The 23,925-nt window shown below is 44.4% G+C and overlaps 1 protein-coding gene and 1 long non-coding RNA gene across 2 annotated transcripts in view; both read right to left on the reverse strand.

Moving 5' to 3' along the window:
- LOC309524871 (zinc finger protein RFP-like) overlaps positions 1-23,451 on the reverse strand; it is a 43,230-nt gene extending 19,779 nt beyond the window's left edge. The window contains exons 1-9 of the mRNA XM_082210022.1: positions 22,996-23,451; positions 20,617-21,045; positions 16,566-16,661; positions 14,589-14,819; positions 13,086-13,108; positions 11,600-11,721; positions 10,944-10,988; positions 9,403-9,492; positions 8,879-8,923 (exon numbers count right to left, since the gene is read on the reverse strand). Of these exons, the coding sequence (XP_082066148.1) occupies positions 8,879-8,923; positions 9,403-9,492; positions 10,944-10,988; positions 11,600-11,721; positions 13,086-13,108; positions 14,589-14,819; positions 16,566-16,661; positions 20,617-21,036 (1,072 nt within the window). The 5' untranslated portion in view covers positions 21,037-21,045; positions 22,996-23,451. The remainder of the gene's footprint in view (positions 1-8,878; positions 8,924-9,402; positions 9,493-10,943; positions 10,989-11,599; positions 11,722-13,085; positions 13,109-14,588; positions 14,820-16,565; positions 16,662-20,616; positions 21,046-22,995) is intronic.
- Positions 3,388-4,891, reverse strand: LOC309525394. The gene is made up of 2 exons (XR_014216218.1): positions 4,789-4,891; positions 3,388-4,528 (listed from the first exon to the last, which is right to left on the reverse strand). It is a non-coding gene; the product is annotated as an uncharacterized lncRNA (long non-coding RNA).
- Positions 23,452-23,925: the final 474 nt, after the last annotated feature.

The following is a 23,925-nucleotide window of genomic DNA, read 5'->3' on the forward strand; positions in this document are numbered from 1 at the left end:
CTCCGCTTGATCGCGGCCGCAGAAAACTTGGCCACTTTCAATGTTACTTCTGGGTTTTTGTCTCCTAGTAGGATTTTCAGCCGCTGAGATTCAGATCGACCTGGAAATTTCTGAACGATAGGGGAGATAAACAGTAACCTGATATCCCCGTAAAGGTCGCAGTGTAACAGCACATGTGAAGCCGTTTCCACCTCCTTCAGACCACATGGGCAAACTCGTTCAGCATAGGGTGTGCCCTCGTATCTGCCCTTTAGTAAGGCAGATGGCAATACATCAAATCTAGTAAGGGTAAACGCCCGCCTATATTTTGCGATTTGTAGGTCCATCAAATATGGGGTTAGGTTAAACCCTTTTCCATAATCTTGGATAGCTGGATATTTATCTATCTTGCTCATATGGTCCTGAAGCTCTACATCTCCTATTCGCTGGCTCACCATCATTTTAGCCTTTTCAAAGCCTGAGGCTATAAGTTCTTGTGAGGAAAGCCCCAGGCCCCTCAGTTTTTCATAGAGCGACAATCTCCATTTAGACTGGAACGGGTCTAGTAGAATCAATGGAGCCACTCCCACTGGGAAAAATATGAGTTTTAGCCAGAAATGAATCTTCAGGATCCATATCTTGGCATTAATAGGGAGTTGGCCAACCTCCAGCCTAACGGCAGTGTTAGAGACACAGGTAGGTAACCCTAGTAGGGAACGATAAAATTTAGTTTGTACAGATTCCAGGGACTTGAGTTTTTGACAATTAAATATCTGGGTGCCATAGGTCAATTGCGGAAGTATTTTTGCAACAAAGACCTGGGAGGCAGCGGGAACATATTGACCTCCTTTTCTATAAAAGAATCTTATGATAGCTCTGGAAGATCTTTGCGCATTTACAATGGAATTCTTAATCTGATGGCACCAAGATCCCTTCTCATCGAAAATTATTCCAAGATATCTAAAAGATGTTACTTGCTCAATAGGTTGGTTATTAATTTTCCATTTATGTCGGAGTTTTCTCTTGGAGAACACCATAATTTTTGATTTGGTGTAGTTTATTATTAGGTGTTCAGCTTCGCAATACTCTGTAAGAGCTCGTAAAAGTTTTCTTAGACCCACACAAGAGAAGGAAATAAGGGCCGCATCATCCGCGTACAAAAGGACCGGGATTGGTGTATTATTTAGATTTGGGGAGTGAGTACTTGCTTCCTCCATCTTTCCGACTAAGGAGTTTATATAGAAGTTAAAAAGAATAGGGGCAAGAACACAGCCTTGCTTGACACCATGGGAACTTTGGATTTCCTTTGATAGGTTCCCATAACGGTCACATCTAACACGGATCCGAGTATTTTCATGTAGTCTACGGATAAGAAGCAAAAGACGTCTATCGATGTTTGTGACATTTAGTTTTTCCCAAAGTCTGTGCCGGGGTATCGAGTCGAAGGCTGATTTGAAATCTATAAAGGCTACATAGAGAGAGCCTCCTTTCTTTGAGGTGTATTTCTCCACTAGATGTTGCAATACCAGTCCTTGGTCTAGAGTTGATCTATGTGCCCTGAAGCCAGCCTGGGCTTCCTTTAGGATGTGCTCCTGTTCTAGCCAGTCCGCAAACTTTTCACGTAAGTGAGTTGCATAAAGTTTGCTGATGATGCTTAAGAGACTGATTGGTCTGTAATTGGCTGGATCAAGTTTACAGCCTTTCTTGAATATGGGAACGATGATTGCCAATCCCCAGTCCTCTGGTATTATTGCTGTTTGATCTATGCTGGTGAAAAGGGTGGCAAGGACTGGGGCCCACCAGTCAATATTGGCTTTGAGAAGTTCAGGAGAGATGTTATCTGCTCCCGGGGCTTTTCTGTATTTGAGTGCCTGAATAAGCCTCCTAATCTCCGCAACCGACACCGGAGGCCACTCATCATCTGCCGCACACTGTATTAGTGGCTGTGTCAGAGGCAGAGCTGAATATGAAGATTGAAAAAATGCCTCCCAAGTCCCTGCAGGTATAGTATACTCCACTTCTGAGGAAGTAGGTCGCACTCCATTTGCTACCAGTCTCCAGAAGGTGGCCGAATCTCTCTCTCTGGATGCATCTATTAGGCATTTCCATTCTCTTTTCTGTGCCAGGAGTTTTTTGTTTTTGATCAAAATTTTATAATTCCGTTTATCTTCAAACCAGCCCGTGGGGAGTTGGGGTAAATTGGCAGATCTATAATTCTTGTATTTTTTCAGTAAATTTAGCTTCATATCCTGACATTCTTGATCGAACCAGGGTTTGGAGTTTTTATATACTGAGGATTGTCTACTTGGCCTGTTCCTTTTTTCCTTCAGGGGATCTTGAAGGAGTAAAATTAGCTCCTGAAATAAATTTATCTTTAATTCATGGCTTGAGGAAGTTATGAGGTTTTCTCTCTTAATGAGGAATTCCTTTGAGCATAGCCTACTTGAAATTTCCTTATGCAGTTCATCTGTCCATCTAATGCGCGAATATCTGAGCTCCAAAGCTGTAGGGCTCGAATGCTCGATTTTTTCAGCGCAGGATAAATCCTTTCCCACAGGATTTGGCTTCTTCCTGTCACATTCAGTTGTGTCTTGCTGATCTGGAAGATCTTCTTGCGACAGAATGGGGCATTGTTGAAAGAATGAAGGGATATCCTTTGCCAGCATTAAAAAGGTCGCTGGTCTTTGTTCATAATATAGAGACACACAGACACTTTCTAGCTGCAGCTTCCCACAATTGCACTGGGGGGCGGAGTGACTGACAGTTGTATCTTTGCTGAACCAAGGAAATGGCCCCGGAAATATTTTTCACCCTGCACATGCGCAAAGCACCAAACCTGGAAGTAACCCATTTCAGTACTTCCAGGTTTGGCGTCAACATTTGGCGGAACGGACTGTTGGGGTCGGAACTTAACAGGTTAAGTTTGGCCCATGATGCCTCAACATTCTGACGTCAGCTTTCGAAGCTGGGAGGAGTTTTCTTTCTGTTCTCTCTTGATCGTTGAGAGAGAAGGACGCAGGACGAGATGGCTGCGAGGAGTCCTGGTTGTCCTGGAGTTGTCTGAGAATTGTCGCAATAAAGAGCTGTAAATGGACAATCTGTTGCTCTGTGTGTCTGTTGGAGGCAACGTGACAGCTTTGACGCTGTGATCACTCTGCTAGCCGTGACCAGAGGAAGCAAGAACGCGCAGCTGAAGGAAGCGTGCCGGACCGCTGTTAAGAGCTAAGTGGGGTCATAAAGCACTTAGCAGGTCACGGCTGATAAGTTTCGTCATACGGACTTCCATCAGGGCAGACGCCGGATGAAGTACGACTGTAATGAGTTGTTAAAATACCAGTTTCTTGGTATCTTAGCTGTATTATAATACTTCCAATCCAAGCTAAGTGCACTGTGATCAGATACACAACATCAGTCAATCAATAATCTTTATTACAGTCACAGACCAGCATAAGAAAAACATATGAATAAAATACAGTGGTACCTTGGCTTATGTTGGGGATCCGTTCCGGAGCCCCCGCCATAACCCGAAAGTGACGTAGGCCAAAGTGTCGTGTCTGCGCATGCGCATGCGTGATTTAGTGCTTCTGCGCATGCATGAGCAGCAAACCCGGAAGTAACCCGTTCTGGTACTTCCAGGTTTGCCGCCGACGTTCCGCGGAACGGACTCAAGCCAGGGCGGACTCAGACCAAGGTATGACTGTAGAAGTTAGGATTTACACAGGTAATTGTTAAAGCAAGTAAGAACAAGAAAACAAGCATAGGATAAATATGTGAATAGAATACAGGTTAAACACAGATAATGGATGGATAAGAACTGATAATGAAAACTTTTAAGAACTAGAAGACATGCAGCTAAAACAGCTATAAGTGGTGGAGCTTAAGGGAATACATGTCTTGCAACATACATCAATATCACAGTCTTGAATTGGATGGACCCTAAACCTAAAACAGGGTCAACCAAATTCAACTCTTGCATGTACTTTTTGAGAGTTTCTCTAACTAATGAAACTTTTTTTCATGGAAGCTTGCTTCTATCCAGGTTAGGATCAATCATTTCATTGAAATCACCTCCTATTACAGTATAAGTTTATTGTATATACTTTGACTTAGATGAGTAAAACATTGATAAAACATATCTGGGGAATCTACATTTGGCCCATATATATTAATCAACATTATTACCATTTCGTCAATTTTCAGACACAAAATTAAATACCATCCATTTTCATCACTAATAAGTTGTCATATATCCACTCTCAATCCTTTTCGTATCAAGATAGCAAGGCTTCTAGCACTGGAAATAGAATTTGCAGTATATACCTTTCCTACCCAATTCTTCATTAACACTTTTTTGTCTTGATTTAACAAATGTGTCTCTTATAAATAACCAATATGAGTATTTAAAGATTTTAAGTATTGCAGAATTACTCACTGTTTTTTGGACTCTCTCAGCCCTTTTACATTTAAACTAACTTCCTATTATATTATTAACTTCCTTTTGGCCCCTCTTATCTTGGTTGTAAATCCACTACTCATTGTTACAAGGTTTCTTGTATATGCATGTACAGTGGTACCTCGGGTTACATACGCTTCAGGTTACATACGCTTCAGGTTACATACGCTTCAGGTTAAACACTCCGCTAACCCAGAAATAGTGCTTCAGGTTAAGAACTTTACTTCAGGATGAGAACAGAAATCGTGCTCCGGCGGCGCGGAAGCAGCAGGAGGCCCCATTAGCTAAAGTGGTGCTTCGGGTTAAGAACAGTTTCAGGTTAAGAACGGACCTCCGGAACGAATTAAGTACTTAACCTGAGGTACCACTGTATATAAAACCTGCCATTCATATACCTCAAATACTTCTTTCTTATCAGCTTGATTCTGACTTGTTAATATTTTTATTCAAAAAGCGGTGAAGAAGAAGAGGAGTTTGGATTTGATATCCCGCCTTTCACTCCCCTTCAGGAGTCTCAAAGCGGCTCACATTCTCCTTTCCCTTCCTCCCCCACAACAAACACCCTGTGAGGTGAGTGGGGCTGAGAGACTTCACAGAAGTGTGACTGGCCCAAGGTCACCCAGCAGCTGCATGTGGAGGAGCGGAGACGCGAACCCGGTTACCCAGATTACGTGACTACCGCTCTTAACCACTACACCACACTGGTGGTGACTTTTGCTGCTTCACTAGTCGATAAACAGGTGGTATAAAACATTCTTTTGTTGTTGGTTTTCACTGCTGACTGTTTACACTCCAGTCTATTGGCAGAACGCCCGGACTGGCAAAACAATGTCTTCAACAGTGTATCCTCTTATTAATCACTTAATGGAGTCATCCAAAGCTTCAGTTCCAGGGTGTCAACCGATTTTAGTGAGGAATGCCTCTGCAAAGACTGGATGGCTGAGATTGTGAGTTTGACCGGAATACTGAATACAAGACTTTGCCAAGAACTGAATGTAGTATTCCATATTCTTTGCCCTACAAGGGCTTTTGCTTTAACAAATTTAGAGCGCACTTGAATCACATCCTTGGAGAAGTCCAGAAAGAGAAATATCTTCACCAGGGCTTCTATGGATTTTTGGTGGAATTTGTCTTTCTTCTCTTGAGGTCAGGAGAACGAAACATCTAAAGAAAAACAGTGATATGAGGAAGAAGTCATTACTGATACTTCCAAGGTAATGCTTTAGATTCAGAGTGCTTGGAAGTGTGTTCACGCCAGAATCTAAAATTTAGCCATCTTATATGATCGTTTGCCCTCTTCTGTGTTGGTGTAATGTGAACAATGGGTGAAATTGCACAGTGCTTGGGGCTCGTGCCTTGAGAAGCACATTTCCCACGTCTGGATGTTCTGAGATAAGGGTGCCGGGTGCCCTGGGTTGCCATAGCAACACCAGAAAGGTCGAGTGTGCGACTTGTGGAGTCATTCACCCTCCCATTGGTCCAGGAAATGTGCCTACATGTAGAGACAGGAATAGTAGCCTCTGGGGCATTGCTTTCATCCTGTCTGTCTTGTCTGTGCCCTGTCCCATTTGCTGTCAAGGGTCTGACTCTGTGAGACTCAGGGGAAGAGGCCGTGGGTTTTGCACAGAAACATTAGCTAGCATGGTGATCACTGTCAATGGATCTGATCGTACGTATCTTTACTTCAAAGACGATGAAGGACTGGTCTTGTGTCTGGAGACATTAAACACTTGGTTACTTTGAACTGTGTGGGAGGAGTTTCCCCCTTAACGGAGACTCTGGAAGATGCTGTTCAGATGGGAGAAGGAAATCTCTGATGACTCCGTTTGCTGTGCTCATAACACACACCAATTGAGATGTGGTGAACTCCCAGCTGACTTCAGCAAGCCACAGCATTCCAGCATTCCCATTACATTTTATGTAAACATTGAGGGGGCCGGGGTTCAGAGAAATCAATGCCAAGTAATGAAGATTACTCAGAATTCTAAATAGAAAAAAGAACCCTCAAATGTTAAGCTTCAACTCCTCTTGCTTGCTTCCCAGTCCTCCAGCTCTGAAATAGTTAAAAGACAAAGCCAGAGTTTTGAAGTCGAGTTTAGGGATGTGACAGGCTGTAAAAAGCAGCAAGTTGGATAGAGAATCAGAGCACAATGGTTGATTCCTGCTTTGAATCCAAGGCTGTGGCTATGGGAGAAACAAGACTCTCTTGGGGTGTCCATTCTGTGAACCCCTCCATTGTAGACTCAGATTGTATATATGTGTAAATAAACCATATATCCCAAGGACACCACAGTTCTCTGCTGTATCTCATTTCCCAAAAGGAAATACGAAACCTGGGAAAACCGCTTGGGAGCCCTGGAATTTTGTGCTGCTTGGAGATTGAGTTGGGGTACAGTCCTGTCTTCCTTTTTTGGAGGTCCAGAGAGCACAGCACCTGAGGGAAAAGTCAAATGAGGAAAAAGTCAATACTCATACTTGATTCCAAGGACAATGCTTTAGATTTAGAATGTTTGCAAGTATGTTCATGCCAAAATCTAAAATTTAGCCATAGTACTCCATCTTTTTTGAGAGTCTTTTCTTTTCTTTTCTTGAGAGTCCCATGGACTGCAAGAAGATCAAACCTATCCATTCTGAAGGAAATCAGCCCTGAGTGCTCACTGGAAGGACAGATCCTGAAGCCGAGGCTCCAATACTTTGGCCACCTCATGAGAAGAGAAGACTCCCTGGAAAAGACCCTGATGTTGGGAAAGATGGAGGGCACAAGGAGAAGGGGACAACAGAGGATGAGATGGTTGGACAGTGTTCTCGAAGCTACCAGCATGAGTTTGACCAAACGGCGGAAGGCAGTGGAAGACAGGAGTGCCTAGCATACTCTGGTCCATGGGGTCACGAAGAGTCGGACACGACTAACATTGGTATAAAGTGTTATGAAAACATGTTTTGGGGGGAACACTCAGAGAAGAGTTGCAATCAATGCCAAAGACTGAAAGGTCACTCAGAATTTTAAACTCACCCTCACATAGAACCCTCAAATGTCAAGATATCAGATATCTAACTGGAAATTCTACATGTGAAAATTTCCATACACTGCTCTTTCCTTCCGGCATTCTATTCCCTGCCCCCAATCACATAAGAATCTCATGTAGGATCTTCATGTGATTTAGAGCTCCCTTCTGTGGTCAGCGCCAATAATGGGGTACACTAGAGGAGACAGAGCTTGTGCACATATCTCTGCTCTCCCTCGTGTGGTTCTAAGTGTGTAGGAGAAGTGAACAGCACAAGAGAGCCATAGTCTTCCCTCCACATTTGGCTTTGATGAGTCTGAACCAGCTTCAGAGCAAGCAACGGCCCACTTCAGAACTTCCTTTCAACGCAGAGCCAGTAGCTCCAGCTATTCTTGCTTGCTTCCCAGTCCTCTCATTCACCAGATTGCAGTAGGAAGTAGTATTCATCGGTTTGTCCTACTGCAGACAGGAAAAGGGAGCCAATAATAATAATAATAATTTATTATTTATACCCCGCCCATCTGGCTGAGTTTCCCCAGCCACTCTGGGCGGCTCCCAATCACTGTTAAAAACAGTACAGCGTTACATATTAAAAACTTGCCCTGAACAGGGCTGCCTTAAGATGTCTTCTGAATGTCAGGTAATTATTTATCTCTTTGACATCTGATGGGAGGGCGTTCCACAGGGCGGGCGCCACTACCGAGAAGGCCCTCTGTCTGGTTCCCTGTAGCCTCACTTCTCGCAATGAGGGAACTGCCAGAAGGCCCTCGGCGCTGGATCTCAGTGTCCGGGCTGAACGATGGGGGTGGAGACGCTCCTTCAGGTATACAGGGCCGAAGCCGTTTAGGGCTTTAAAGGTCAGCACCAACACTTTGAATCGTGCTCGGAAACGCCAAGTGAAAGGAGGGCAGCTTCATCATTGTGTAGTAGCCAGGAGAGTTAGTCCCATGTACACAGTTAGTCTGGGCCATTAACCAAGAGCAAAGGAAAGGAGTTGGGCCATCAAGAAAGACAGAGAGGGGGCTCTGTGCCAGACAGCTCTTGGGAGGGCCCCTTCCCCAGCTCTGATATAGTTGGAAGACAAAATCAGAGTTTTGAAGTAAAGTTTAGGGATGTGACAGGCTGTAAAAGGCAGCAAGCTGAAAAGAGGATCGGCACAATGCTTGATTCCTGTTTTGAATGCAAGGCTGTGGCTATGGGAGAAACAAGACTCTCTTGGGGTGCCTGCAAACCCCTCCATTGTAGGCTCAGAGTGCCTATATGTATAAATAAACCATATATCCTAAAGACACCACAGTCTCTGCTGTCTCTCATTTCCCAAAAGGAAATACGAACCCTGGAGATGGAGTTTGGGACCCCAGCAATCTTGTGCTGCTGGGAGACTGAAGTCCAAAACCCTCCCATATCTCATCTGCAAAAATTGTTTAAAAATCTGCCAAACCTGGAAATGTACCTTTCTTTCCTTGAAGTCCAGAGAATACAGCATCTGAGGAAAAAAGTGAAATGAGGAAAAAGTCAATACTCGTACTTGGCTCCAAGGGCAATGCTTCAGATTTAGAATGTTTGCAAGTGTGTTCAGGCCTAAATCTAAAATTTAGCCACAGTACTCCATCTTCCTCCCTCTTCCAGGATTAGCATTAAGTGTTGTGAAAGCATGTTTGGGGTGGGGGGCACAGAGAAGAGTTGCCTCCCCCAGCTCTGAGAGAGTTAGAAGACAAAACCAGTATTTTGGAGTAGAGTTTAGGGATGTGACAGGCTGTAAAAGGCAGCAAGATGGAATGAGAACCAGAGCACGATGCTTGATTCCTGTTTTGGATCCAAGGCTGTGGCTATGGGAGAAACAAGACTCTCTTGGGGTGCCTGCGAACCCCTCCATCGTAGGCTCAGATTGCATATATGTGTAAATAAACCCTATATCCTAAAGACACCACAGTTGTGCTTCATTTTCCAAAAGGAAATACGAACCCAGGGGAGGCAGCTTGGGAATCCAGAAACCTTGTGCTGCTTGGGGTACAGCTGTCTCTTTCTTTTCTTGAGGCCCACAGAGCACAACGTCTAAGGGGGGAAAACGAAATGAGGAAAAAGTCAATACTCAAACATGGCTCCAAGGGCAATGCTTTAGATTTAGAGAGCTTGGAAGTGTGTTCATGCCAAAATCTAAAATTTAGCTATAGTACTTTCAAGGGACGCGGGTGGCGCTGTGGGTTAAACCACAGAACCTAGGGCTTGCTGATCAGAAGGTTGGCGGTTCGAATCCACGCGACGGGGTGAGCTCCCGTTGCTCTGTCTCTGCTCCTGCCAAGCTAGCAGTTCGAAAGCACGTCAAAGTGCAAGTAGATAAATAGGTACCGCTTCAGCGGGAAGGTAAAAGGCGTTTCCGTGTGCTGCTCTGGTTCGCCAGAAGTGGCTTAGTCATGCTGGCCACATGACCCGGAAGCTGTACGCCGGCTACCTTGGCCAAAAAAGCGAGATGAGCGCTGCAACCCCCGAGTCAGTCATGACTGGACCTAATGGTCAGGGGTCCCTTTACCTTTTACTCCCTCTTCCACCCTCTTCTGGCATTAGCATTAAGTGTTATGCTAGCATGTTGGGGGGTGGGGCGCTCAGAGAAGAGTTGCAATCAATGCCAAAGACCACAAGGTCACTCAGAATTTTAAAATGACCCTCATACAGAACCCTCAAACGTCAAGATATCAGGTATCTAACAGGAAATTATACATGAGAAAATTTAAATTTCCATACACGGCTCTTTCCTTCCAGCATTCTATACCCTGCCCCCAATCACATTAAAATCTCATGTAGGATCCTCATGTGATTTAGAGCTCGTTTCTGCAGACAGCGCCAACAATCGGGTACACTAATGGCCCCCTCCCCCGGCTCTGAGAGAGTTAACCAGAGACAAAACCAGAGTTTTGAAGTAGAGGTTAGGGATGTGACAGGCTGTAAAAGGCAGCAGGCCAGAAGAAGAAGAAGAGTTTGGATTTGATATCCCGCTTTATCACTCCCCTTCAGGAGTCTCAAAGTGGCTAACATTCTCCTTTCCCTTCCTCCCCTACAACAAACACTCTGTGAGGTGAGTGGGGCTGAGAGACTTCAGAGAAGTGTGACTGGCCCAAGGTCACCCAGCAGCTGCATGTGGAGGAGCGGGGAAACGAACCCGGTTCACCAGATTACGAGTCCACCGCTCTTAACCACTATGCCACACTGGCTCAGAGCACGAGGGTTGATTCCTGTTTTGAATGCAAGGCTGGGGCTATGGGAGAAACATGACTCTCTTGGGGTGTCCGTGTTGTGAACCCCTCCATCGTAGGCTCAGATTCTATATATGTGTGAATAAACCATATATCCTAAAGACACCACAGTCGCTGCTGTCTCTCATTTCCCAAAAGGAAATATGAACCCAGGGGATGCAGCTTGGGACCCCAGCAATCTTGTGCTACTGGGAGATTGAAGTGCAAAACCCTCCCATATCTCATCTGCAAAAATTGTTTAAAGATCTGCCAAACCTGGATATGTACCTTTCTTTTCTTGAGGTCCAGAGAGCACAACGTCTGAGGGGGAAAAGTGAAATGAGGAAAAAGTCAATACTCATACTTGGCTCCAAGGGCATTGCTTTAAATTTAGAATGTTTGCAAGAGTGTTCGTGTCTAAATCTAAAATTTAGCCATAGTTCTCCATCTTCCTCCCTCTTCCAGCATTAGCATTAAGTGTTATGAAAGCATGTTTGGGGTAGGGGGCACAGAGAAGAGTTGCCTTCCCCAGCTCTGAGAGAGTTAGAAGACAAAACCAGTATTTTGGAGTAGAGCTGAGGGATGTGACAGGCTGTAAAAGGCAGCAAGATGGAATGAGAATCAGAGCACGATGGTTGATTCCTGTTTTGAATGCAAGGCTGTGGCTATGGGAGAAACAATACTCTCTTGGGGTGCCTGCGAACCCCTCCATTGTAGGCTCAGATTGTATATATGTGTAAATAAACCATATATCCTAAAGACACCACAGTCTCTGTTGTGCCTCATTTGCCAATAGGAAACTCGAACCCTGGGGAAACCGCCTGGAACCCCTGGAATATTCATCATTTGGGAATGGGAATGGCATGCAACAATATCTATCATCTATCATCATCTCTCTCACATATAAAATATCATACAATGATCTCTGTTACCTTTAAATTTCTTGGTCTCCTTCTCCAAAAAAGGATGCATTTTAGAGAATTTATCTATTTGCTGTTTTAATCCAGGAGGGAAAGCTATTGCATCTATGGTTTTATTTTCATTTTCATTACACCTAGGAAGAAGCAAGTGAAGTTTATTGTAATCCATCAGGTCATTCTCAAGTCATCAGAATGAAGGAGAAAAGTGGGAACAGCAGGAAGATACCAAGGGCTCGTCCATGATAGGTTTTTCTTTCATTCCCCCTGGTTTCCCCAGGAAAGTCCCTGCTGTTTACCACTGAATCGGAACAAAGGTCAGTCGAGTTTTCTGTGGGTTAACAGCGAAATAGAACCAAACATTTATCGGGTTTTCTGTGGATTTATGTTTCTTAATAATTCTGTGGCAAGCAGCAGGTTTTCCCAGGAAAAGCGGCAGGACAAAAGGAAAGCTTCTCGGAAGTGTGCCTAGAAATAACGGGAAAAGCAGAAGTGTGGATGAAGTCCTGTGATAGCAACTAATGGTATTGTCTGCCCTGTGACCATTACAAAGACCTATTACAAACTAGAAAATGATGTATAAGGGGGTGGAGAGTATAAAGTGTAAATCTACATAAACATTTTTTCATTTAAAAATTACATATAAATGATCAATCCATAATCTATTTTACCTCTCTTTTTTTTAAAAAAAAAAATAAACTTTACCGTTAAGATGCAGAAATATTTTAAACAATCTGCCTGAAATTTTGACACACACGTTGCATACCGTACCACGTTTAAAATTACAGGTAGGTCAGAAGTGCCTGATTAACTTGTGACAAAGTTGTGATTTGTCGCTGCTTCTACCTGATCAGAAGAGGGTATAAATCGGCCCAATTTAGTTGAGGATCTGGGTGAATCTGGAGCAGAGCCTTACTGAATATTTACTCCAACAAATTACGTTTGCAGATAATGCACACAAGTAACTAATAAGCGCATCTCTTTACTCTGGCCTTTGTCATCCAGGAGATGTATTTTAGGACCCACCCAGTTTTCTTGGATTGTAATTTGTTTTAACTATTTTTAATATTGTATTTTAATCCATAAATTGCCCTGGAACCTGACAGTGGAGGGCAAGTGAGAAATCTAATAATCCACCACCAACAACATCTCTGCTATGATATGAAGTATACAGTAGATGGAAAAAATATCATCACTCCTTCCTAAAATATGCATTTTATATGCATCACACACACACCAAAATTCTATTCATTATGTATGCTGTTCTAGGTATCCCCCAATACGCTTTTTGTACGTTTCCCCGCACGAGATACGCAGTTTGGATAAAAAACGCATCACAACATTTGTATAAGTGTGCAATCAGATTGGTAATTGTTTTCTGATCTGCTTATTGGTCTGTAAACTGTGAATTAGATTGGTTCACATAGACCAAATCAATTTATCCCTTACCTCAGAGGAAGGAAATCAATACCAACCCACTATTCATAACAAAGCCACATACCTTTCCAGGATGCTTCTCATATTCTAGATGGAAGAGACAGAATGAGAGAAGTTCAGTCTTTCTTTTTAAAAAAAATCATTTTTATTGATTTTCCAATAAAAAACATCCAGTTAATATATCCAATCATAATACTCCAATTAAAATAAAAAAACTAAAATTAAAAAGTCCAAATTATAATTATTATTTTTTCAGGGCTCCCCACGGCCTGGGGAAATTTAGTCTTTTGCACCAGACCCCTCCCACATATCAGTTCACAGAGGGGACATACTGTATCTTTCTATGTATAACACATGTTTTCTGCAGAGACAACAGGCTAGTCCAGGGACCATGGGCCCCACTGGGCAAGGCGGGCGTGAGAAGCTGCTCTCAGCCCTTGCCATGTTAGAGCCTTAAGGGGGAGCAGGCTGGAGCGGGGCCTCACCCGTCCTCCACAGGCTTTCTCTTCCGCATGCTTCCTTACTTCCTTTAAATGGTACAGATTTACATCTGCTTGTAAATTACAAGGTCATGTGTGGTTTTGGCAACCCTGGTTTAAAACATTGATTTCTTTTGCCCTGGAGAACTTCGTACTCTGCCCAGTGCAACAAAGGGTCCAGATTCAATTCTACTTTGTCAAAAATTAAGCTCCACCAGCACAAATGTTCCATATTATGGCTCTAACTTTGTTTCTGTTTGACAGAAGTGGATGAAATTTGCAAGCCTCTTTGTCCCTCCAGAGTAGCTTAAACCTTGCAAATTGCAGGCAAATAAATGCAGGGGGCGTCCCATTGGGCAGCTTTGGCTCCCTTTCTCTCTTTTTAAGGAAACTTCTATAACCTTTAATAAAAAATGGATGAAATTAGTGCCCATGGTTGATCCTTCAGAGGGAATGAGTGATAACTGCAACAGTTCTCCCACAAAGGTAGAATTTACAGTTCTGGAGTAGGTAAAAAAGGAATCACTTAACTTCCCGTAGTGTTTTATGGACAATCAGTCTGAAAGTAGGAAAACGTGAGAGAGAAGTGTAACTGGAGTAAAATAAAGAAGGAAGGAGGGAAGGAAGGAAGGAATGAGGACAAATAAGTCTGGGGGTTTGTGTTATGAGTCTTTAAAGTTGATTTTGGGAAAGTGAAAAATAAAAGGGATTTCATTTTCTCCCTAGGATTGAGCTGTGCACACACAGACAGGTATTTTTGATTTGACAATTAGGCTGACTTTAGGTACCTGTTCGCAGGTAGAAGGGATGCCAGGACAGGGTCTTGACACTGACAGATGTAAGGAGACACCAACAAGATGCAACTTGAAGGGATATTAAATGGACTCCTTGTTTTTGTCAAGCTTTCTTTGACCAACCCAGTTCCTTCCAGCAGTTTATTACTTTCCCCTTTGCTTTATATATATCTACCAAATATCGAAGCACACACTCCTACTGTAAATACTTCTATAGACCAGTGAACAGAGTGTGTGGTGGTACAGCCCTTCCCCAGGGGACAACCTGGACAGTTTTGTTCCACCATTGCTCACCTGCAAGAATTCAGTCACTGGCTGCTTCTGTTTCTCCTCCAGCTGCCTGATTAGGTTGTTAAGGGAGGCAATTTCCTCACAGAGTCTGGCAATATATTGATTCCTACAGTTTTTAATCCCATCGTCCAGTTTCTTTAATTGCGTCAGCAGGAGGCACTCTTGTTCTTCCAGAAACTGGTGCAATTGCTGGAAATCAGCCATGATTTTCTGCCTCTCCATGGTTGTCTGCTTCTGCAAGGAGAGAGTCAAGGCCAGACAAAAACATTTAGATGTCCCCTTAATTCCATGTGCACATGCTGACTGGCAGGGCAGCTGATGTTTACAGTCACAATGGCACAGCAGTTCAGTCACAGCTGAGGGCAGCAGGCAGGCTAGCTTTGCAAGACATGGCCACTTTGCTTGGCTCTGTCCGCAATATTTTCCTGCTGCTCACCTACCGATCTATTAAGCTGCTGCTGTTCTCTATTCCCTGGCATCTTCATCCTGCCTTGGCCACCTCACTCTGCCTAATAGTAGGGCTGTGAGGAAGTGACGAGAAGGAGGAGGACTAGCTTTGTGGGGTCACTTCGTTCTTTAAAATACCAGGTGCACAGCCTGGGAGTCATTTTGTATCCAGGGCAGCTGTCTACCAGCTCCATCTGGTGAGACCCTACCTGCCTGCAGACTGTCTTGCCAGAGTGGTACATGCTCTGGTTATCTCCCACTTGGACTAATGCAATGCGCTCTACGTGAGGCTACCTTTGAAGGTGACCCGGAAACTGCAACTAATCCAGAATGCGGCAGATAGACTGGTGACTGGGAGTGGCCGCCGGGACCATATAACACTGGTCCTGAAAGACCTATGTTGGCTCCCAGTACGTTTCTGAGCACAATTCAAAGTGTCAGTGCTGACCTTTAAAGCCCTAAATGGCCTTAGCCCAGTATACCTGAAGGAGTGTCTCCACCCCCATCGTTCAGTCCGGACACTGAGGTCCAGCTCCGAGGGCCTTCTGGCATTTCCCTCCCTGCAAGAAGCAAAGCTACAGGGAACCAGGCAGAGGGCCTTCTCGGTAGTGGCACCCGCCCTGTGGAACGCCCTCCCATCAGATGTCAAGGAAATAAACAACTATCTGACTTTTAGAAGACATCTGAAGGCAGCTCTGTTTAGGGAAGTTTTTAATGTTTGATGTTTTATCACTTCTTTATTATCATTAATTCTGTTGTGAGCCACCCAGAGTGGCTGGGAATTATTATATTATTATTATTATTATTATTATTATTATTATTATTATTATTATTGTGGTGCCTCGCAAGACGAAATTAATCCGTTCCGTGAGTCTCTTCGTCTAGCGTTTTTTTCGTCTTGCGAAGCAACCCTATTAGTGGCTTAGCGGATTAGCGCTATTAGCGGTTTAGCGGCTATTAAAGGCTTAGCGGCTATTAAAGGCTTAGCGGATTAGCGGCTAAAAGGCTATTAGCAGATTAGCGGCTTAGAAAAAGGGGGGAGCGAAAAAAATCGGAACACTCGCAAGACGTTTTCGTCTTGCAAAGCAAGCCCATAGGGAAAATTGTCTTGCGAAGCAGCTCAAAAACGGAAAACCCTTTCGTCTAGCGGGTTTTCCGTCTTGCAAGGCATTCATCTTGCGGGGCACCACTGTATTATTATTATTACTATTATTATTATTATTATTATTATTATTATTATTATTATTATTATGGCATGGCTGGCATTTTTGGACTCAAGGACTACTTTCGCCCCTAGACAACCCTACCAGTTTTAGCCTGTCCTGCTGAATGTTGCCTAAGCTTGCAGGCAGCTGCTCTTCAAGGTCTGAAGCAGAGACCTTTCCCAACTCTACTACCCATTATTCATTTAATTGATAATGCCAATGATCAAACCTGGGACACTGTTCAAGTGAAGCATAGGCTCCAGCGCAGAATTAAGGCCTCACTCTGTCAATATAACCATCCTGGAGAGGCAAGAAGGTTTGCACCTACCAGCAGATTCTGGCTTTCAGTCTCCACCGTCAGTTTAGAAGACAGAATTTCTCCTTTCTGTTTGTTCAGGAACTCCAAATGACGCAGAATTTTACCCTGGGGTGGCCAAAAAGGCATTTGGGTTAGTTTTGGCAGCAAATATATACTCATAAAATCGTAGCAGCCTCACAAAACTTTCTGCACCAAACCATGATCTTTTCCAAAGTTAAATTGGGGTGCAAACCAAAGGTTGTGGCTGGTACACAGCCCTATTCAGAGCTCACTCTTTTTTTTTCCTTTTAGAAAAAACCCTGCCAGTATTCACCATGAAGTCGTTACTGTAAGTGCCACACTTTTAACATTTGGGGTGGAAAGGTGCTGGTACTGCGTATCACTGAGTACTTATGCAAAGTTTATTGCAAATGGCATACTTTTCATTTCGTCACATGGATGGCAAATCTAAACAGGTGTTAAATCACTCTGCCTTTCATATCTGAAGGCCAGATGAAAAAAAAATTCAGGAAGCTGAAATATATGTCAGAAACATTGTCAAGTACATTACATATTATTGGTAAAAAAGGTTGCCTGTCAACTTTTAAGTTCAAAAAATATGAACAGGAACATAACACCAGGGATACATGTTGTGTCCAAATATATTTATACCTGATTTAGACGAACTGACATTACCTGAGATTTTACAATGTATTCATCTCAATTGGAAAAACAAAACTTGCCTGCACTAATGTGAAGGGTGAAACTGAGATCTGGACATAGGCTAGGTCTGGTTCAAAGGCAGTGGTTTTGATCTGCAAAATGCCACACAGGTGAGAGTCATTTAGTCTTGTCCTCACGCTGTTCTTGTTAAAGTTCATAGCAGAGAATGTCTTCTCACACAAATATGTTGAGCCAAATAAGCTCAGCATTTTCTGCATGGATAGGACTGCACCTAATACTTTCCTGATGGCACAACGAAACCAGATGTTGTCTGTGCTAGAACATCCAAAGGTATCATGTGCCGGTACCTATTGCACCAAACAGCTACAGCTCCCAAAATGCATATGAGAAAATAGCTAATGAACTCACAAATTTGCAAGCAATGCAAATGTAGGCTTTCAGAAATCCATGGGACTTCATGTTCAGGAAGATCGGGTTATGAAACAAAGACTGCTATCCCAGCGTTGTGTGGACAGGTGGAGTCCCCAGATCCCAAGCGGTCCCCCCCATCATGTGGAATAACGACTCAAGACAACGTGCTATGGGATTAAATTGGCCACAACTTTATTAAATTTCAAATGTGGGTAGACCTTGGCTCAGGCATTGGGCGTTCTCCCTCCCCAGTCCCCAGCCAGGGACCTAGGGAGCATCAGGGTTATCCAGTGTTTGTGTGGGGAATGGGCTGGCTCTGGAGAACATATGCTCAAGCAGAGATAGCCGCCCCCGTTACGCCGCTGCTGCAGGGGAGAGCAATGACGACCTTTCGGCGTATGGTCAAAGCCTCTCTTCAGAAACCCCTTTAATGGGGAACCCTGGTATCACCGCCACAAAGAGGAAGATGGACAAAAGGATTCTGCCCAAGGCCTGATACCGCCGAAGTTGTGATGTTTTGCTACGGGAAAGGCGAAACCTGCCAGTGCAGGGAAATTCCTTTCTGGCCCTTTGACAGCGACCTTAACATAGCAGCACCCGCATACCTGTGAAGTTAACCTGCAAAATAAGGCATTAACTGAGGGTGGGTAGGGTGGGAGAAGCTCTGGAGCCAAGTGAGGATTCCCAGGTAAGATCCTCCCTCTATTGTGTGGGCAGGTAGTCCCTCCCCTACCTGGCCTGGTCTCCTTGGCAACGCTTCCCCCAGGTGGGATTGGACAACTGACTGGGGTAGGCGGAGACCTCCAGGTATCCCACCTGAGGGAAGGCAAAACCAAGCCTATGCTGATGGAGCCACTCCAGATCCAGGGGCTGCATGCGTCCACGCAAAGCCCGCCCCCCGTTTTATGCGGGGAGCGGTCATTATCCACCCACCCATCTTTCCATTTTTGTCCCACCTCTCTGCAAGGAACTCAAGTCAATCTAACATGGTCCTTCTCCCCTGCCCTCACTTTAACTCTCACAACAGCCCTGTGAGGTGGGTTAGGCTGGGGAAAAGTGACTTCCGGCCACAGCAGTGAGTTTTAAGTAAGAGTGGCAATTTGAAGCTGATTCTCTCCCAGGCCTCTAACCACTACATCACAATGGCTTTCAAATTTCTGAAAGGAAGGAAGATATGAGTGTGCCAGAGCATAGACAACAGTAGCTAGGCTATCCCTGTCCAGATAGGGGCATAGCTGGGCACCAGCCAAAGTTGAAGGGAGGCACTCTGTGCCACTGAGGCCACCTGAGCCTCGAGCAACAGCAAAGGATCCAGGCCAGGAGGACCCCCAAGCTACGAACCTGCTCCTTCAGAGGAAGTGTAACCTCATCAAGAGCAGATGATCTCCCACCCATCTGGTCTAGGGAACCACCCACTAACAGTGCCTCAGTCTGATCTGGATTCAACTTCAGTTTGTTGACCCTTGATTATACACTATGGAGCTTGCACATGTCTTTAGTGCTGAATACTGCCAGAAGACTTTGGAAGTAAGTGTTCCTGTTTTCGAATATTTTTCAGAAGCCAAATGTCCGATGCGGCTGCCAGCTATTGTTTCTGGGACGCCTGCACCAATCAGAAGCTGCGCCTTGGTTTTCGAAGATTTCGGAAGTAAAATGGACTTCCAGAACGGATTAAGTTTGGCCCCTTTGTTTTTGCTATCTATTTTGAATTTTTGTTTTTGAGGCTTTTTCAGTTGATTTGTTTTTGTGACTGTGTGGAACCCAGTTCAGCTACTGGTTGATTGATTGATTGATTGATTGATTGTGTGACTGCAGATATAGATAAAATAAATCTCCCCATCCAAACAATGACTGAAGTGAAGAGCTTTTACAATTTTTTTTTACAATTTTAGGCTTTGTTACTTTTCTCTGTGGCTGAAATACTGAGGAACATGGAAGTTAGAATATTTGAGTGGGAGCGTGTGCAAAACAAACCTCCTTGTTTGAATCCTTTGCAAGCAGGACTGAGTCACGTGAGGCCCCGCCTGCAGATCCCTGCACACCTTGATCCTGCAAGCCACCACATCCCAGCTCCCTTCCCTAGGAGCCCAGAAGCCCACTTTGTGGCATGAGAAGGTGACAGTGGTGTTTCTCTCCAGGCAACAATGGTGCAACCTTTTCCCACTGAGGACTGGCTTGTGAGTGCTAATCCCTGCATCCGCAGCTCCTGAAAACCTTTCCACTGGGCAGACTGCCCTCCTAGACCACCGGGGGGCAGAAACTGGTGGGCATAACATCTGTTTCCCAACATAAATTCTGGGACTAAAGAAAAAGAGAGAGTGCTGGGACCTGGGGACATCAAATGCTTCCACTAGGCTGGCTTATACAGAATCAGACCTCTGGTTTGTTTTCTATACAGACTGCTTTCCAGGATTTGGGACAAAGGCTGTCTCCAGCCCTACAGAAAAACGCTAAGGAATGAAGCTGGTACCCTCTGCTGAGCTATGGCCCTCAGACCAGCCTTCAAGTTTTCAAGTTCCCTTGGAACTTCTTGCGAATGTTCCTGCTACTGAATGCTCAGTAGAAGACAGTGAGTCCTGCAGCTCCTAACTCGCTTCCGACCTCTCCCCAGGCTGGAACATTCCCCAGCTCCAGTTCGCATCCTCCTCAAGTCTTTTTTGCCAGGCTAGAATGTGTCCCTAAACTCCACTAATGCTTTCCACTTACTTAGATGGTGAACATAGACGGCAATGAGAGCATTTGTAGGAACTAGCCTACTGCAAAAAGGTGAAATTTTCAAGTGTTGCTGTGTCCACTTTTGCCCAATAACCAGCAGCGTTTGGGACAAAAACACCCACCCACATCACCCACCCACATCACCCACCCACATGCCCCGCCCAAATTTCGCCTAGAGAAAAATGCAGCCCTCAGGCTGAAATACTTTCCCCATCCTTAGGATAACTGAGCATCCCTTGGAAGTCTGGTCCCCAATCCTACATCTCCCTACCTGATACTCCTCAAAGGCCTCCTCCTTTGGGATCACTTTGTGGTCCCTGTGCTCCTTGGATTTGTCGCACACCACACAGATGGGGTCTTGGTCGTCTTTGCAGAAGAGCTTCAGGGGCTCCTGGTGTCTCTCACAAACCTTTCCCAGCGCTTCCGCCCCTTTTGCCATCTGAAGGCTGAATTTCTTGGCTATTTCCACAATGCTCGCCAGTTGCCGGTTGGGCCTGACATTCCTTTGCTGATGAGGTTCCCTGCACTGAGGGCAAGAAGCATCTTGGTCCGAGTTCCCCCAAGCCTGGGTGATGCAGCTTTGGCAGAAAATGTGGCCGCAGTCTATGGTCACGGGATCTGTGAAATACTCCAGGCAGATACAGCATGTCGTTTCCTCACAGAGGTTCTGGACTGGACTCTCATCTGCCATTTCGTCTGCCTGAAATGGGAATAAAAGCCTTAGTTTCATTTTTCCGGTTTCAAACCACAGGGCGGGCCTTTCCCTCCCTCTGGGTGACTCATAGTTTTTGAAAAGAAACAGCATAAGCCGCGGGAAACCGTTACAGTGTGCAGCTTCACATCCGTACCATGAATTCAAAGTGCATGGTGTCTGCCAAAGAATTTTGGCAATGGCCGTTTACCCCAAAAAGCTACACTTCCCAGCACGCTTAACTAACTACAGTCCCCAGGAAAAATTGAGCGAGAGCCATGTGGCCATCATGAGGCTAATAAAAGGTCAAATACTGACTGACAGGAGCAGGAGGAAAAAGGAAGTACAGTGGAACCTCGACTTACAAACGCCTCAGGTTATAAATGCTTCATGTTACAAACTCCACTAACCTGGAAGAATTACCTTGAGTTGAGAACTTTGCCCCAAGATGAGAATGGAAATCGTGTGCCGGCGGTGCAGCGGCAGCAAGAGGCCCCATTAGAGAAAGCATCCCTCTAGTTAAGAACAGTTTCAGGTTAAGAACGGACCTCCGGAACAAATTAAGTTCATAACTTGAGGTATCACTGTAAAGCCTAAGAAAAACAATTGTTTACTTGAGAAGGAATCAGTGAGGGAAGAATTGGTTTCCTGTCTCCCACCCCCAGTTCACAAACACTGTTGCTCCAGTCCCAAATGTTAATAGGATTTGGGGACACCTAACTTTGACTTTTGAATTCGCCACAGCCAGGACACCGTAGCTGATATGATTAGGTTTTTAGATTAAAATATAATTAAAGTAAATAATCCCAAAGAAAGAAAAGCAAAAAAAACCACATATGCACACGAGTGTTTGCTTAAGTTTATGATTTTATGTGTTTTTATTGTCTGTGTCTACCCTGAACTCCCCATCCTGATCCAGCACCGTAACCACTATACCACACTGTCTGTATCTGAAGGAGCAGCCAATCCAAGTTGGTTTTAAGGATAAAGGGCCATGAGAAGGGAGAGTAGTTGGCACTCTGGCACTGCCCGTGTTCACAGTTAGCATCCAGTCAGCATACTGAGCAGGAAGACACAGTCTTTCCTCTGCTGCGGTATGATGGACTGTATTTCTATTTCAATTGTACTGCTTATTTTAAAATTTGCTGTCTCAGTGTATAAATTAACACAAATAATCGCAGAATTGTAGAGATGGAAGGGATCCCAAGCGCCATTTAGTCGCAGGACTCTCAGCTAATGCATCTCTGACTTTTGTTGTAAATAAAAATATGCCCTTTTCCCTTATGGGGTATCCAAGAGCCCATATAGAGTCCTTACATAGGTTCCCTATTGGTAGGAGAAAATAACAGAGGCCAACCAGAGAATATTAAGAAGCAAAGCAGCTAGTAAACTTGATCTTTATTGATCTGTTGCAACAGGGTGCTCCCCTCACACGCAGGAGAGGAAGAAGACCCCTCAAAATTGCTGTGCAAGGGCTTTTAAAGACTCTTGAAATTCCCATTCTCTAGATCAAAACCACCCCCAGAAACATTATGCATACATCACAGAAGGGGTGTAACCTAAGACCACCCCTCAGATACATCCCACCTACATCACAGAAATTTAAATGTTGTTTTTCTCTTGTCCTTGTTTATCTCCTGTCTGGCAGGTTGCTTGATTGGATTTCCTGGGGAGCCTGGCCATTCTTTTGTAGTGGTAAAATACTTATTTCCTGGGCCAGGTCACAGGCTCACACCTTATTCATATCTTTGAGACAGGATTTGTGAGGAAAGAGATAATGGGGAGGCTTTTCCAGTTTAACCTTGCAGAGAAAGGATTTGGTCAGTTTAGGAATCAAAATGGTTCCAGGTTGGTCTTCCTGTGTTGATCTATGTATGTGCAGTTATGAACATTACCATATATTTAAGACCATAAAATTCCTATCACACTTTCATGTACGTTTTCATTTAAAATTCTGACCTTTTGTTTTTGGTGATACGGAGATGGTGGATCTGCTCTGTCCAAATGCCCTCACTTGTTTACTTATTTACAATTCCTGCTTCTCTTTGTTCCTTAATTCCTCCATATACTGTGACTTCTCTACAAAGACTCACATTCCTCATTTCACCTTCCCCCTTTCAGGGGTTAGATTGATTAATTTTGTAGCTATATGGCAGATCTTCAACATATTTACACACCTACATTAGTAATAAGCTTGCATGGGCATAGAGGATCACACATATAATGGAAATAGAATCTTCTCTTTTCCGTATTAAACCTCTGTATTATATACACTGATTCAGAATATACATTGTGGTGGTGCTCTTCTCGGAGGCTGGATCTGCCCCCCCGAGGCAACTGCCTCACCTCGCCTCACGGGTGTGCCGGCCCTGCTGCCTAATCAGCATATAACCATCTGCATATATTATTGGTCCGGCTGATACAGTGGTACCTCGGGTTAAGTACTTAATTCGTTCTGGAGGTCTGTTCTTAACCTGAAGCACCACTTTAGCTAATGGGGCCTCCAGCTGCCGCCGCACGATTTCTGTTCTCATCCTGAAGCAAAGTTCTTAAACCGAGGTACTATTTCTGGGTTAGCGGAGTCTGTAACCTGAAGCGTATGTAACTGGAAGTACCACTGTATCTGGCTAATCCTCCCGCTTCCAGTTTGGGGGAATTGCTAGTTGTGAGCTGTGACGCCCTCTGCCGCTCTTGAATGTTCTATATAATCTTAACCCCTAACACCCCCTTTTATGCAGCTTAGTTTCCTTCCTCACCCAGCCACCCACCCTCCTCCATACCTCTCCCACCCACCCACATCATCACCTAAGTGAAAAGTCAACTGGGACTGTTTCATGCAACTGTTCTATAGCTCTCGGGAGGGGGGGGGATAATTCATTGTTATTTTCT

Source organism: Podarcis vaucheri (genome assembly GCF_965113315.1).
Source record: "Podarcis vaucheri genome assembly, chromosome: 2".
In the NCBI taxonomy this organism is placed as follows: Eukaryota; Metazoa; Chordata; class Lepidosauria; order Squamata; family Lacertidae; genus Podarcis; species Podarcis vaucheri.